The following is a 17,860-nucleotide window of genomic DNA, read 5'->3' on the forward strand; positions in this document are numbered from 1 at the left end:
AAGAAGTTAAGCAGACTTGTATATTTGACATATAGAAGTAAAACAGACTTGCATATTTGACATAAAGAAGTCGAGCAGACTTGTTTATTTAACATAAAGAAGTAGGACAGACTTGTTTATTGGACACAAAGAAGTAGAGCAGACTTGTATATTTGACATAAAGAAGTCGAGCAGACTTGTTTATTTAACATAAAGAAGTAGAGCAGACTTGTTTATTTGACATAAAGAAGTAGGGCAGACTTGCAAATTTGACATAAAGAAGTCGAGCAGACTTGTTTATTTGACATAAAGAAGTAGAGCAGACTTGCATATTTGACATAAAGAAGTCGAGCAGACTTGTTTATTTGACATAAAGAAGTGAGCAGACTTGTATATTTTACATAAAGAAGTAAAAGACTTGTTTATTGGACACAAAGAAGTAGAGCAGCTTGTATATTTGACATAAAGAAGTCGAGCAGACTTGCTTATTTAACATAAAGAAGTAGGGCAGACTTGCAAATTTGACATAAAGAAGTAGAGCAGACTTGTATATTTGACATAAAGAAGTCGAGCAGACTTGTTTATTTAACATAAAGAAGTAGGGCAGACTTGCAAATTTGACATAAAGAAGTCGAGCAGACTTGCATATTTGACATAAAGAAGTAAAGCAGACTTGCATATTTGACATAAAGAAGTAGAGCAGACTTGTATATTTGACATAAAGAAGTCGAGCAGACTTGTATATTTGACATAAAGAAGTAGGGCAGACTTGCAAATTTGACATAAAGAAGTAGAGCAGACTTGTTTATTTGACATAAAGAAGTAGAGCAGACTTGTATATTTGACATAAAGAAGTCGAGCAGACTTGTTTATTTGACATAAAGAAGTAGAGCAGACTTGTATATTTGACATAAAGAAGTCGAGCAGACTTGCATATTTGACATAAAGAAGTCGAGCAGACTTGCATATTTGACATAAAGAAGTCAGAGCAGACTTGACATATTTGCAGAGCAGACTTGTTTATTTGACATAAAGAAGTCGAGCAGACTTGAATATTTGACATAAAGAAGTCGAGCAGACTTGCATATTTGACATAAAAAAGTAGAGCAGACTTGTATATTTGACATAAAGAAGTCGAGCAGACTTGTATATTTGACATCAAAAAGTCGAGCAGACTTGTATATTTGACATAAAAAAGTCGAACAGACTTGCATATTTGACATAAGAAGTCAAGCAGACTTGTATATTTGACATAAAGAAGTCGAGCAGACTTGTATATTTGACATCAAGAAGTCGAGCAGACTTGTTTATTTGACATAAAAAAAGTCTAGCAGACTTGTATATTTGACATAAAAAGAAGTCGAGCAGACTTGTTTATTTGACATAAAAAAGTCGAGCAGACTTGTAGATTTGACATAAAAAAAAGTCGAGCAGACTTGTTTATTTGACATAAAAAAGTCGAGCAGACTTGTTTATTTGACATAAAAAAAAGTCGAGCAGACTTGTTTATTTCACATAAAGAAGTAGAGCAGACTTGTATATTTGACATAAAAAGGTCGAGCAGACTTGTTTAATGTAAACAAGTCAGCCCTGGAACCACGATCTTTGAAGTTTTAATATATTTTAAAGATTGCAAGCAGATACATAAAGCTTTAACAAAACTTTGAACATGTGGTCCCATAGCAGACTTGTTTCATTAAAGTTTCAAAAATCGTAAGCATAAGCATAAAGCTTGAACAGACATTACATTTTATGAAAGATATTGATGAGAATAAAATTCTGCTTAAATTCTAGTCTTAAATTAGATATTATTTCTACAATATTTTACATGGTCTACAACAAATAATTCAATAAAGTCATAACCATCATATTTCAGATGTAATCATGTCTTACTAGTTACCATATCTTAGTGAAAGTCATATTAGTGGTAAATTTAGTTTAGTAGTTATCTCTTAATGAGAATATAATAATTTTAGTTAATCACAATTTTATTATCTTTAACTTTAATTGGGACATTATTTCATTGGTAATCTTATTTTACTAAGTAATTGGGATAGAATTTCATTGGTAATCATATTGGGAATGGGAATAATATTTTAATGAGGATGTCATACCAATGGTAATCATATGACAATGGTGATATGATAATATTTGGAATCATATGATTTTATTGGTAATCGTATTTTAATGGGATATTATTTTATTTTAATTTTAATGAGGATATTATTTTATTGGCAATTATATTTAATTGAGGATGGTATTGCATTGGTTATATTTTAATACGCATATTATTTTATTGGTAACTACATAACTTTAAATAAAGTTGCGCTTTAGTATAAAAGTATAATGCTATTTAGCAAATTTATTTCACAACTCTTCTTTGCAGTGTTCAGCGAAAAAAATAACACACATCTCATCATCAATATTTTAGCCCTTTTTACATTTGAAAGATTATACTACTGGATATAATAATTAACAATAAGTAACAAGGCATGTATTTGATATATGTTTGTTACAAATCCTTAAATACGTTGGTTCTGTTGTAGTATTCATTGGAAGAGTAATTAGGGTTAGAAGTAAACCGCAGTCTCGAATACGGTACACTGTGAGAGTGAGGCTGGTTATTAAAGTAAGTATTAAACCGAATTTAATATTTAGTATAAGTTACTTCGTACCCAACAGACATTCAAATAAATGTTACTTATATCTTATTTAACCGTCATTCGTTCAAATGTTATTAATTTTGGATTTACTGAAAACAGTTCCTCATTGAAAACATCTTACTATATTGGTGTTCTTGAATGCAATTTTGAATAACACTAATGGAATTTTTCTTTTGAAAATGTTTTAGCCTTAATTAATTTTTTTATATGATAAAAATATACGTGACTAGTTGGTCGTTTATTATTGTCTTTGACAGGGTAGTGTAGACAGCAAAAGGATAAAGTTGGTAAGCCTTAGGCCACCATGTGATGTGGCTCTAGAAAGAGGGAACACTTATCTCATATCAGGTAAATCGTAAATCTTATCCTTTATTTTCAACATTTTTGTTTCATTTAAATATTCTATAATGCTCGATTTCTTTAGATGTTGTTACCTTTCATATTTTTAAAACACTTTCAGCATAAATACAATTAACGAATTACTATTATTAATAATATACATGTATATATATATTTTGTTTTTCTTTTAGAATTTTTGGTTTTAAATAAATGATTGTTTGCCTTGCCTGCCATTATACATTAATACCATAGCCATGAATGTCTGAACATTATGTTCTTACCTTAGAAGATCAATCCGGAAGTTGCTTAATCAGTATTGATTCTATATGTTATCTAAAAAAATATTCAAACCAAATAAAACTCATCAATTCTGATCAACATAACGTTATTACCCGTTTAATACTATCCTTACCTATTCAAAGTTGACCAAACCTCTATATTAAGCATTCCTAAACCATGGCAGTGATGTTATCTATTGTTATAGCTTGAGGTATAGTCGGTACAAAGTCTACTATTATCACCTACTACTGTTAAATAGTTACCTTTTACTGTGGAATAGTTTGTGAATTATCCCATAGGAAACGGCAATTATTCCAAAGTTGAAGGTAAATGTATTGACTGGTGAACATGGCTTAGCATGTAGTCCGAAATACATCCTCATTTATTAAATCCACGGAGAAATGGATTAAAGATTAACTCAGGTACTTGCTAACGTTATCGTGATGGATTTTCATAAAACTGATATATACAATTTCCATCACTTCATTCCAAAATATATATCATCATTTCTTTCACAACCACTGTATCCATCGACTAGAAAAGAATCAAGAAGAGAGCAGATTAAGATTAAATTCCATGAGACAAATGCTGAATTCTCTGGAAAATGAAATAACAGATACTTGACATGATTTTACCATATTTCGTGTATCAAAATCACTTCATATTCCATAAAAATGGCATCTATCATACATCCCAAAACCTTTCATGAAGATAATAATTCCGAAGGAATACTTTCAAAAAACACACTCTTCTGCCGTATGATTACACTTTTTGTGTGTATATATGTACCGGTAGAATCATGATCCATAATATTGGGGAGTATTTTTCCCTCTAAATTCTGATTAGCTCCCTCTAAGGCCTGTGCTACATGGGAAAAGATTTTTGCCCACAAATCACTTCAAAGTTATATCCAAAAATCATCACTTTTGTGTTAAATCTGGATACAGAGCTACATATTTGTGCTCCTCCATATTGAACAGTGAAAACTAAACTGTGTAAATGTTTCAGTGTGAGTACCATATAGTACCTGTGCATGAATCTTTCAAAAAATCATGCAAATCATGAATCTTATTCTCCGAGTGAGATAGTGTAATGAATCAAGAATAGGTCTCAAGTTTAAACAGGTAGTTAGGGTTTACCTGGAGCTGTGGAATAGTTAAACAATACCCAGTGTAATAGTGGAAAGTACCGAAGACATTCTGTGCCATGTTTTAAGTATGAGAAACACCTCAAACTGTGGAATAGTCAAGATAATGAATAGTTCTCGACCCTTACGGACCTCGAACAATTAATTATTCTGACTATTCCACAGTTTTCGGTATTTCTTCTATACATATTTTCGTATAATGTAAATACTGTAGAATGTAAATATTAAATTTCGGCAGCTTTAAATTCTACTATTGTTTATGAATATAACTCCTTAAATTGATCCCATCCTTCAGATCTTTCTTTGAAATATTTTAGCAATAATTCGCAAAACGAAATACCTCATTGGAGAGTGTCAAAGCCTTGCTTTGGAGATTCCTGAGAAGGGCAAAAGGCAGTTCATAGGCCAGTTCGATTCCAAGAAGCCGAACAGTTATCCAGGCAGAGATGAAATCAACTGTCAATTGTGTGAGGTATTGTAGTTCATTCCCACAAGGAATTATGTCCACCTGGCCTGAAGGATAGGCTGGCTGTATTCGTTATCACTGCGTTCATTGTCACCTCTGTTCGTCAATAGTTGCCTTATTGTTATGTAAGATTGTTGTTGATTGGCTTCCCTCGTATACAAAGGGCCGTTTTCGATTGTTTGGACCCAGTTGTTCGTTTATGAAATAAAGGCGGACCTGATGATTTTATATTGTTTTCAGACGAGCCTTGACAAAGCCCTCACAGGCCTGTATCAAAACCTGCTGGCCCGTCAGGATTTATACTTGAAATATTGACTTTAACAAACGAACGAACCGGTTGTTCCAAATAAACGAAAACGGCCAAGGTGTTGTGTTTTTTTTTCAAATTTACTAACCATTCGTTATTATAGTAAGATTTTTAATAATCTTATTATCTTTATGAGAGTTTGGTAAGTTAGTGCGACGAGTTTTGGGGAGAATGTGCTATGCTGTACCCTGTTTCATGAACATTCTTTAACTTTAAGGAATTTTTTAACTTAAAATTTCCCATAATACAGCATATCAGAAGTTAAGAAAAAAACTGAAGTTAAGGAGCTTTCCTTAAAATCGGTAATGCTTTCCTATGGAGAATTTTAAGTTAAGGAATGTTCCTTGCAATAGTGGAACTCAAGCCCATATATAGTGATATATATGGCACTGAAACAATGACTCCGAACATCTCACCAAGTCACATTATATTGGCAATGCGCAATCCAGTCTCTTCACATCGAAAGATTTCAATTTCAATTGCACAGAATATATTGTGTATCGGCCAGGGAACGGCCAGTCCACAACTTTATTCACATGAAAAGCTGATGGTAGAGTTAATGTAAACGTTGAAGAAGTTCGTCTGAAGTAGAACTCTATGTACAATATCTTTTGTTGCAAAACGTATTGAAATGGTCTATATTTAGGGCGAGTTATTTTAGGTGAAGGGCATATGTTGTAAGAATCATGGGCTATAAGAACTGGACACAAATTAGGAACATACAGGAAAAATACAGGCGATGTCGATTCTTTTAAAACTACCCCCTCTGTTGTAGATCGATTATAACTCGTCGCAAAAAGATTAAAATATTACTAATCGTAAATCACAAAAGGAAAAGGCGTTAGGCATGCAAAAACGAAAATAAATCGCTGCGAATAAGTTTACTTACAATATCATTTTTCTATTTTGTTATCTTTTTAAAACATAATTTACTTCAGATAAAATATTGTGGATTGGAGGACTGTGTTGATGAGCCGCCTGCTAACACTTGTACCTACTTTGGTGACCAAGGACAGATCGACTGTTACAAAGACCTGCAGTGTGTTCCACATCCCGGCAAACCAGGAACATGTCGGTGGTCTTCCCAAAAATGTGGTTGACCAGTATGATATCTAAATCTGTGTTCCATGGGAAATTAAACGCATTCATGCACCAAGCATAAGATTAGTTTTTTTATTTGTTGGGGGGGGGGGTGTATACTGGAATCGGGTTGTCCGTCTTCTTTGTTGACACAACTTTGTCCGGCGAACCCCTCCTAGACTACTTGATAGTTTGATAAAATTTGGTACACAGAATCCCGACATAAAGAGGAGTTGAGTATACTATACACGGTAATATTATATAGGGTTCTGCAATATTAAGGATTAACTTGAATAGATTTTTTATGTTATGGAGATATAAACACAAAACATAAAAGCGGTTTATGATGAGAGTTCAGATTTTTGTGTTATATCTCCATAACATAAAAAATATATTCAAATTAATCCTTATAATTCAATTTACTAAAGATAATCTCTTCAATATTCAAAATTCATTATGGGACTCTTTTGTCTATGAAATCATTACGCCGTATCTCAGCCAATCAGAAGCAACGTATAAAACGGCGACGCCATTTTTTCCTTTATGGGCTGATAAAGTAAATTTTAAGCCAATAAATGCTCGTAACAAGCAAAATTGAATTATTAATAATAACAATATAAGAGTTAATAATAAATTTGTGAAGCGGGGATATTAGTCGGCCAATCTAGTGGCAGTTCTAGTTCCAATTCCGGTCTATATTAAATGAACATGTAGATAAATTCAGATTTTTGCATTGGGCTGTTGGGGGATAAAGAAAGGGGAAAACTTTTTCTTTTTTTGTTCTTGTATAGTATCAGTACCATGATAATATATGTATTGATAAATTTTGTTTACACAGTTCCTGTAAAACCTGTCTTACCGACCACCTGGTTAATCAGACCATTTTGACCATTTTCTACGGACATGCTGGTCATACATTAAATAATTAACTTAGTTGTCTTATTCAACATTCATTTTTCTCTATGAATTTTCATTTTTACAGCAAAAATGCGAGGATGTTTTATGAAAATAATAATACGAACACCAAAACCATGCACTTGAATGTAATTTATTTCGTCATTAATCATTAACAGTATCGGTCATTGTAAAATAAAATCATGGCATTGTTACCATATACTGCCTCTTAAGTGTGAAGGTTTTGATATCTAAAAGTGGCAATACTATCAAAACAAAGAGCAATTTGCATTTGTAATCAAAGTTCACATCTGCCAAACAGAATCAATTATAACAAGCCTATTGGTTTGAAAAAATCACTTAAACTCATAAGAAACAACCAAACTCAGAAATATTGCCTAGTCGTCTATTATCTAGTTTTCATTTCAGTCTCTGAAAAAAAGCTTACAAAGATGTTATAAAGATGAATGTTAAAGAATGATTTTTATATGCACTTAAAGTGTACTTCCACTTTTTTTTTTCTTTCAACAAGAAATCTATTAAATTTTCAAATGAAGATAGCAAGAACCTCCATAATCTTATTTGGGCATAAGCATCAAAAGGTCTTGTATTCCGAGAGAAAAATGTACTATCCACTTGAAGAGGATAGTTTTGATAGGGGTTAGCATTCGTTACCTCAATGAATTCGACACAAGTGATGTAATGTGATGAACGACCTATAGTGTACTGCATACACAAATGCACAACAAACATTTAGTGACCTAAAAATTTATCATGGATGCAGAAGTGTAGTGATTTAATGGCTTTAGATAGCTCCATAGGGCTAGGATTTTGACTAGGTTTTGTTTGATTTCAAGTTGTTCTCCATATATCTTGGTTTGAATGATGGCCTATCTGGTATGTTCCTTACACACAATGTGGTTGAGTTTGTGATTTCAGCAATGACGGACAGAAATAAATACCCCTACCACCTTCAAAATGGAACATCTTAAAAATAATTTACACTTCCACCTGTGAACCAGGCTTGTGCTAGAAAATTATACCTTTTTCAATACCCAACCAATTTAAAATTTTAATGAGGAAATTCGCATAAATTAGCTTAATTAATTTGTAAATAGTACAAAATTCATAACAGGTATAAAAATTATCAACAATTTTCTTAAATTTCAACAGTATTTTTCATAAAAGAATGAAAATAAATTGTATAAATTTTTCAAGAACCTTCTTATTTTTTCAATTGTCGGATACAAATATCATTGCCTTAGTAAATACATTTGTAGTTGTCTCTGTCCTATATTTCTCTTTCAAATAGTGTGAGATCAAATCAGTCTTATCCCAGACATTTTCTACAATAACTTTTTTTTAAATACATCATGTCATTTCTTATCTCTTCTTTACACAACTAGTGCAATGAAAAAACATCACAAATTGATTTTTCAAAAGTCTTTCGAATCACCATTTAATTTGACATATATTAAATTCCATATTATCATTCAAGTTGTTAAAATCTATTTTTAATTAATCCTTTCAATTTCCTTGAAGCAGTAATAGCACATATGACCACATGTTGCACTATTGCTGTGGGAGGGGGTCCATGTGACCAGACCCTTACCCTACTCAAGGATAGGGTTGATCCTCGTCCCTGTGGGAAGGTCTCCATGAGCGAGCATCAGTGTGGTCATCTTTAACTTTACAAGCCATTGAATGGTGGCTTTTGGAGCAGTGTGTACTGCTTTGATTTCAGTCACTTATCACTTTATTTCCACCACCTCAACGTTTCCTGGAAGTTAACATACAAATACATTGCTTCACATGTATATTCAATATGGCATTTAAAAACTGTTATTCAGCTTTATTTCATTTCTTTTATTTTACAGATGATTAAAATTCATGAATTTAGATCATGGAAAAAAATTAATAAGCAAAATAAGTTGGTAACCGTAACAGTTAATCTTGATTATGAACTTTAAAAAAAGCAAAAAAAACCAAATCGCTCAGAAATTTTAGCATCACTTTGGCTTCAGCAAAAGTTTTCATTTATCTTGTGTTAAAAATCACTAGGTACACTCATATTTATACTACAAATTTTACTTCCAATATTTGAACATAAAATTCAGATACATTGGCAATTTTGTATTATATCAAATTCCTGCTGTTTTCACCACTTGGAAATATTTTCATTTTTCTCCAAAAATCTTTTATACAGTAAGCATACTGAAACAGGAAAGACGAATATAAAAAGATATTTACTTTGAGCCAAATATGAGGTCAGCATCCGGAGCACCTTTGGGATGCTGGTAATTCCTTAACCTTCTGTCTCTGTTAGCATTTACCAATGGCATTGGTCTGTTTAATGCTGCGATCATTTCTGTAGTAAAAACAAAGCACTTAATACATGATTGTCAATTGGATGACGGCTTAACGTCCTATTAACAGCTGCAGTCATTAAAGGAGGGCCTCCCCCGTATGCAATGTGTTGCAGCATGTGTGTGAATGTCGGTATGTTTTGGGAGGCTACGGTATATGTTACAATACATGTGTGTGAATGTCAGTATGTTTTGGGAGGCTACGGTATATGTTACAATACATGTGTGTGAATGTCAGTATGTTTTGGGAGGCTACGGTATATGTTACAATACATGTGTGTGAATGTCAGTATGTTTTACAATACATGTGTGTGAATGTCAGTATGTTTTGGGAGGCTACGGTATATGTTACAATACATGTGTGTGAATGTCAGTATGTTTTGGGAGGCTACGGTATATGTTACAATACATGTGTGTGAATGTCAGTATGTTTTGGGAGGCTGCGGTATATCAAGCTGTATAGTAGGACTCTTGAACTTTTTATAGTGTTAACTCCCTGGAGCATGCTTCCAAACACAACAAACAGCACAACTCACCCCGTTACATACAGATAATGGGCAACCCGTCGTTCCATTCATTTTATACGAAGCACTAAGTAGAAGCAGAAACTTTAAATTTTATAGATTATGGTGTGTCTCAGCCAGGAGATAGAACCCAGAACCTTCCTCATATGGGCAAACACTCAACCCAAGGCCAAATGTAAGATGGTGTCAATCGGAAATGGTGGTGAGGTTTGGTTTGGCTTGGTGTGTCATATTTACATCTTATTAACAGCCAGGATCATTTAAGGACAGCCATCCATGAACCAAACTGCATTGTTTATACCGCGTGATACTCGATAGCATTTGTGCAGGACTAGTATCTCCAGTGGTGATGTAACGTAACTATTTGTAATCTTCCCACTGAACTGACGTTAATAGCCTAGGATATCATCTTTTGACATCATTCCATCACCAATAGAAACAATAGTCCCACACAAATGTTATCGGGTATCATGTGGTACGTGAATGATTCCCATTATCACTGGACATGACAGACTGTCTTGTGTTTACATGATGTTAGGCTATAAATGTAACCAATACAGACCTTGGTAGTCCTCCTCCTCCTGGCGTTCATGGATTCCAAGTACCACTTGCTTCATCCTTTCTTTCTCCATCTTCTCCGCCTGTAAAACAATAATCCACAGTGTTACTTTAATGTCACACTTGGTACATTCTCCTATCATCAAGCCTTTAACAACATCGCACTACATGTAAAATAGGAGGCCAATTTATTGTTACTCATCAAATTTATCTGTTGTACTAAGGGTCACAGTGGCCGTGTGGTTAAGGTATTTGACGTTCTACTAGCTCTCCACCTCTGGGTTGTGAGTTTGTGGCTTTGGTTTTGTTTGGTTTTATCAGATTAACATCCCATTAACGACCAAGGTCATTTAAGGACAAGTCAAGTTTATAGGAGGAGGAAAGCCAGAGTACCCAGAGTAAAATCCCAGACCAGTGGTCAGTACATGGCAACTCTCAACCCAGGGGAGGGTTTGTGGACATCTGAACTTTTCGGCACCTGTGAGTTGAAGACTTTCATGGGGTGATTGCCAGTTACTAATAACTAGTTTGGTAATCTTTTTTTTTATATATATGTATTGAATTTCTGTCTTCCAAGGAACCAAATTTTTTTCCATTACCAAAACCTAATATATCCTTAAGAACAAGGAAAGCTGTTACAGAATGTTAATCATAAACAAACATATTAGTTCAACTGCCTATCTCCTAATCAACTTACATGTTCCCTTTCCTTATACTTGGCAGCAAACTCAGCGGAAATGGGCACATTCAGATTGGTGAACTGAAACAGTACAAGTAGCAAAGATGGTTTTTTATCTGAAGTGAATGAGATGCAATTTAAACTTGTTAAAATCAATAATGGTAATACTGCATTAGCATAAAAATTATATTTACATTCTTACCAAGCGCAGTTTGCATTCATATAATCTATGAACTTCAAGCACTTATTATGATATCATTATTATTATTATGACATCACAATTGTCATGCCAGCGATCACGGCAAACAGCTATCAAATGGCTGTCCCATCCTTGACGATAACGAATGACTTAATTCAATATAGATGCAAAGTCTCTTGGGATTTCATCATAAGATTGTAACCAAAAGTAAATATAAGCATTGAACGTCTTTCAGTTGGCATTCACAGCCAAAATGAATGCCATCTGAGCAGAGGCAAATTCAATATGAAGCAGTAGCAGAATTCATGGAATTTGCCTCTGTCCAGTGGACATTCATATTGGCTATGAATGCCAACTGAAAGATGTTCAATGCTTATATTTACATTTGGTTACAATATTATGATGAAATCCCAAGGATTTTCCTACCTGCTAACAATTAATGACATAGCCCTGTATCAAAAGATTACAGCAAGGATTCCTTATATTACAAAAGGCCTACAGTAAATCCTTATTGACACACTGAAGTATTTCTATCATACCTGCTGTTTGTTGCCTTTCCTGGTCATCAGTACAAAGTCTATAGACTTATTCGCCTTAGGTACCTCCTGGCTCTGATCTGTGGTGGTAGAAACATATCAACCAATTAATGTTTTAATACCACTCAAGTCTCATTGTCTTGGTAACTATAGACAGTTTGGATGTTTGATGAGAAGTTTGGTTGTAACAAACAAAATACAGCAAATTCATCAACGTGCAAGGTTTTCTCAACATTAAGTCGAAGATTTTCTCAACATTAAGTGGATCCAAACCAAACTTTGCACTAATATTCTAACTCACTTAATTATAACTTGAATACAAATATATACTGTATATGGAAATTTTAAATATTGTTCAACTGATAAATCAATTATTAATAATATTTCATAAAATAAGCATTCCTTTCAATAACTAAGAGTCAACTAATTATTATTCATCCTTTTAGGTTATATATTGAAAGCAAGCAAGTAATATTAAAAGTTTAAGACAACATCACTTAGATGATCCTATAACTTACCTAAGAAGTTAGAGCATGCTGCCTTTTTGTTTTTATCCCTCAGGTGCATAGGGACGGCTATGTCTAGTTGTGGCACTTTGAGTGACTCCTGGTTTCTTGCCTGCAACACAATGTATGTATTGCATGAACATAAAAGAAATATTTTGCAATTGCTATGTAATCTTAAGAATTTAGAATGCATAACTTTTATGTTACCAGAATGTATGGAACAATCTAATTGGCTAAAATGAAAGAAGTGGAGTGATCATAATTTTTTTTTATTGATAATTTTTAAGAAAGAAAAAAAGGGGAAAATATGACATGTATGCAACACTGCATCTTAAATAATCTTCAATTGGGGATAGAATAGCATTTTTCATGAATCTACTGGTGATTAGTTAATTAATTATGCCATTTGAACACTCAACTTTGTTAAAGTAGTTTTACGAAGAATTTGACATAAATAATTCATTTATGATTAATATCAATATTAAACAGCTTTAAAATGAAATTAATTTGAACTGTTGTTGATAAAACATTTGATTAATAACTGCTAAGTTCAAAACTTAAAAAAACAACTTTTCAAATTGTTAAAAATGAATTAAACCAACCTGAATATTGTCTGTCATCATTTTATCAAATGCTGTCATGAAATCGTCATCTTCTGAGCACTTAACAAACCTGGGACCTCCAGTTAACAAGGTAATCTGGTCAAAACGAAAAAAACATTTAGTGGTCATCAAAAAGTCTTATCTACAAAAAACAGCTGAACCTATAGTCTAACTCAATAAAGAATGCTCAATTATAAAAAATAAACTTATTTTAGCCCATAATAATTGATATGAAAAAAATCGATGTTGGTTAAAGTAATTCACAAAACGTTGGCATTTCAAATCAATATGTTTCTTTATGACTTAAGCTTGTGATTGAATACAAATTGTACCTCATCATCCTCAGCATCCGAATCCAACATGACATCTTCTTCATTTTCACTCATCTCGACACCTTCTCCCTCCTACAAAATACAAACAAGTCATAATCAGGGGAATCTGAATATGAATTTATAAATAGCTAGTAATGAAATAATTTCATGTCTCTCTCTATCTAGTATATTTTAATCCTTTATTTTTGAACATCAAGAAATCTATTAAGAGATGTAATTTATAAGAAATCCTACTATTGAGAGATGTAATTTATAAGAAATCCTACTATTGAGAGATGTAATTTATAAGAAATCCTACTATTGAGAGATGTAATTTATAAGAAATCCTACTACTGAGAGATGTAATTTATAAGAAATCCTACTACTGAGAGATGTAATTTAGAAGAAATCTTACAATTGAGAGATGTAATTTATAAGAAATCCTACTATTGAGAGATAATAATTTATAAGAAGTCCTACTAGTAAGATACGTAATTTACATGTTATAATTTATATTTATAAGAAATCTTCATACTGAGAGATGTAATTTTAGAAATCCTACTATTGAGAGATGTAATTTATAAGAAATCCTAATATTGAGAGATGTAATTTAGAAGAAATCTTACAATTGAGAGATGTAATTTATAAGAAATCCTACTATTGAGAGATAATAATTTATAAGAAGTCCTACTAGTAAGATTCGTAATTTACATGTATAATTTATATTTATAAGAAATCTTCATACTGGGAGATGTAATTTGTAAGAAATCCTACTATTGAGAGATGTAATTTATAAGAAATCCTTATATTGAGAGATGTAATTTAGAAGAAATCTTACAATTGAGAGATTTAATATATAAGAAATCCTACTAGTGAGAGAAGTAATTTTCTAATAAATCTTAATACTGAAAGACATAATTTATCAAGAATTAGGATACGTAAATATTTTGACAAAATTTTTTTTTATGGTATTTCCATCTCACTAAGAACATTACGATTTTATCAACCAATACTTGATCCTGATTTCTTATGCTATCTGTGAGAGTTCACGTTTCTCCTTTATTTTACCTCGCCCTGATCCCGATTCCCCATGCTGCCTGTGTGACTTCGCTGACTCTGACTTCGGTCATCCCCGCTCGTCTCGCTATCATCCTCAGTGTTGGACAAACTGTTACTGAGATCATCTGTAAGAAGCAAAATCATCACTAAATAATGATTTTTCTTTGTTTTCATACTAAATCTGGCTTTCTGATTGGTCGACTCTTTTTTTATCATACCACTATGAAAAAAAAATATTCTGAGAATGGTGCAAAAACCCAACATTATCATGATGTCATAATAGAAACATTGACGTTGTGTTTTAATTTGAAAAAAATAATCCATTGGAAAATAAATAGAATTGTACAATGTAAATGTTTTTTATTTTATCAAGTATTCTGGAAAATCAATTATAAGCATATATGTTACTATATCTTAATTTCTAGTCTGACATATATCATGTATCTGGATCTGGAATTATGGTCCAACATCTTCACTCTGACAAACAGATGTAGCTAAAATTAATATTCCCAAAAAATGTTTTGTGTGGGACGATAAGCAATAATAATGGAATCTGGACGAGCAATCTGAAGCAGCACTGTTGTATATGTATACAGTGCTCCTATCTATATGTAGGCTATATACCCATACCCATTTCCTCTGTCTCCTGTATAGTCATCAGGCCTCCCTCATCTGCTTCACTACTGTTCCCTTCGTCTGTGTCTACGATGGGTAACACAGATGCTGAAACAACATACAGACAAAATGTCACATTAGTAATCTATATAATATATAATCCTCTAGGAAAGAACATCTTGATGAACAATATTATCCAACCTTATTACTGGAGTATACCAATATCTTAAGGGCAACTGATATCTCTCTCTCTGATTAAAGAAGGCTACATGTCTTTCTGACAATGTAGTACACATTGGCAATATATCATTAGACCAAATGAAGTCCATCACCTTATAATCAACTGCAAAGTTTTTTAAATTAAATTTAAACCTTGTTAACTAGCTCAAATTGTTAACTTGAAGACTGAGTTTGAATACAAATGCTTTGTTGGTCCAAACCAAGCTTTGTTGGTCCCAAACAAGCAAACTAAACTTGAATGATTCTAGTTTTATCATGATTGCAATTACTTTGAGATAGCTATTGCCAAATATAATATACTGCACAATGGAGCCTATTTAACCTTTGATCAATATAATCTTAGATCCACTGCTTTTAACAGCCTACTTAGTTTCTGTTTGTACTCTTCTTCATACAACAACCTACCTAGTTTCTGTTTGTACTCATTCTCCAGGTCCTCAGCGGCTTTGCTAGCCTCTTCGTAGTTCTGAGGGACCTGAGACTTGGGGCGTATAGCTTCAATTGTGTCCTGCATCAAATTTTCCACATCGATAGGGAATGGCCTGTCCTCAGTCCAAATGTTACATTGTCTCTTGAACCAGTAATATCGCTGAAATAGTTAAAAATAAATTATCTTCATGTAAAAATAAATTTTGCTTATTTCACAATAAAAGCAACCAAATTTGTTTATCTCGCAGTAGGGCAGAGAAAAACATGTTTATATAGAACACGCTTACAGCCAATTCATGGTTATAACATTGTAATTTTCATATAACAATGTTTTACTGTGTGTAGTACAACCACTAATTACCTGTTATAACAATGTTTTACTGTGTGTAGTACAACAACTAATTACCTGTTATAACAATGTTTTACTGTGTGTAGTACAACCACTAATTACCTGTTATAACAATGTTTTACTGTGTGTAGTTACTACTAATTACCTGTTATAACAATGTTTTACTGTGTGTAGTGCAACCACTAATTACCTGTTATAACAATGTTTTACTGTGTGTAGTACAACCACTAATTACCTGTTATACCAATGTTTTACTGTGTTTAGTACAACCATTAATTACCTGTTATAACAATGTTTTACTGTGTGTAGTACAACCACTAATTACCTGTTATAACAACGTTTTACTGTGTGTAGTACAACCACTAATTACCTGTTATAACAATGTTTTACTGTGTGTAGTACAACCACTAATTACCTGTTATAACCAATGTTTACTGTGTGTAGTACAACCACTAATTACCTGTTATAACAATGTTTTACTGTGTGTAGTACAACCACTAATTACCTGTTATAACAACTGTTTTACTGTGTGTAGTACAACCACTAATTACCTGTTATAACAACGTTTTACTGTGTGTAGTACAACCACTAATTACCTGTTATAACAATGTTTTACTGTGTGTAGTACAACAACTAATTACCTGTTATAACAACGTTTTACTGTGTGTAGTACAACCACTAATTACCTGTTATAACAATGTTTTACTGTGTGTAGTACAACCACTAATTACCTGTTATAACAATGTTTTACTGTGTGTAGTACAACCACTAATTACCTGTTATAACAATGTTTTACTGTGTGTAGTACAACCACTAATTACCTGTTATACCAATGTTTTACTGTGTGTAGTACAACCACTAATTACCTGTTATAACAACGTTTTACTGTGTGTAGTACAACCACTAATTACCTGTTATAACAATGTTTTACTGTGTGTAGTACAACCACTAATTACCTGTTATAACAATGTTTTACTGTGTGTAGTACAACCACTAATTACCTGTTATAACAATGTTTTACTGTGTGTAGTACAACCACTAATTACCTGTTATAACAACGTTTTACTGTGTGTAGTACAACCACTAATTACCTGTTATACCAATGTTTACTGTGTGTAGTACAACCACTAATTACCTGTTATAACAACGTTTTACTGTGTGTAGTACAACCACTAATTACCTGTGTAGTATATACAACTAATACCTGTGTTTACTGTGTGTAGTACAACCACTAATTACCTGTTATAACAATGTTTTACTGTGTGTAGTACAACCACTAATTACCTGTTATAACAATGTTTTACTGTGTGTAGTACAACCACTAATTACCTGTTATAACAATGTTTTACTGTGTGTAGTACAACCACTAATTACCTGTTATAACAATGTTTTACTGTGTGTAGTACAACCACTAATTACCTGTTATAACAATGTTTTACTGTGTGTAGTACAACCACTAATTACCTGTTATAACAATGTTTTACTGTGTGTAGTACAACCACTAATTACCTGTTATACCAATGTTTTACTGTGTGTAGTACAACCACTAATTACCTGTTATAACAATGTTTTTACTGTGTGTAGTACAACCACTAATTACCTGTTATAACAATGTTTTACTGTGTGTAGTACATCCACTAATTTCCTGTTATAACCAATGTTTTACTGTGTGTAGTACAACCACTAATTACCTGTTATAACAATGTTTTACTGTGTGTAGTACAACCACTAAT

At 32.7% G+C, this 17,860-nt stretch overlaps 1 protein-coding gene and 1 long non-coding RNA gene across 2 annotated transcripts in view; one reads left to right on the top strand and one right to left on the bottom strand.

Annotated features, from left to right (window-relative positions):
• Nucleotides 1–2,524: 2,524 nt before the first annotated feature.
• On the top strand, nucleotides 2,525–6,284 carry LOC138335889 (uncharacterized). The gene is made up of 4 exons (XR_011210345.1): nucleotides 2,525–2,608; nucleotides 2,900–2,990; nucleotides 4,725–4,879; nucleotides 6,119–6,284. It is a non-coding gene; the product is annotated as an uncharacterized lncRNA (long non-coding RNA).
• Nucleotides 6,285–7,289: 1,005 nt separating this feature from the next.
• LOC138336100 (regulator of nonsense transcripts 2-like) overlaps nucleotides 7,290–17,860 on the bottom strand; it is a 37,993-nt gene continuing 27,422 nt past the window's right edge. The window contains 11 exon segments of the mRNA XM_069285400.1: nucleotides 7,290–8,934; nucleotides 9,405–9,522; nucleotides 10,607–10,685; nucleotides 11,300–11,362; nucleotides 12,020–12,096; nucleotides 12,535–12,634; nucleotides 13,125–13,220; nucleotides 13,457–13,528; nucleotides 14,504–14,619; nucleotides 15,125–15,217; nucleotides 15,755–15,938. Of these exon segments, the coding sequence (XP_069141501.1) occupies nucleotides 8,925–8,934; nucleotides 9,405–9,522; nucleotides 10,607–10,685; nucleotides 11,300–11,362; nucleotides 12,020–12,096; nucleotides 12,535–12,634; nucleotides 13,125–13,220; nucleotides 13,457–13,528; nucleotides 14,504–14,619; nucleotides 15,125–15,217; nucleotides 15,755–15,938 (1,008 nt within the window). The 3' untranslated portion in view covers nucleotides 7,290–8,924.

This window comes from Argopecten irradians, chromosome 12, assembly GCF_041381155.1.
Source record: "Argopecten irradians isolate NY chromosome 12, Ai_NY, whole genome shotgun sequence".
NCBI lineage: Eukaryota > Metazoa > Mollusca > Bivalvia > Pectinida > Pectinidae > Argopecten > Argopecten irradians.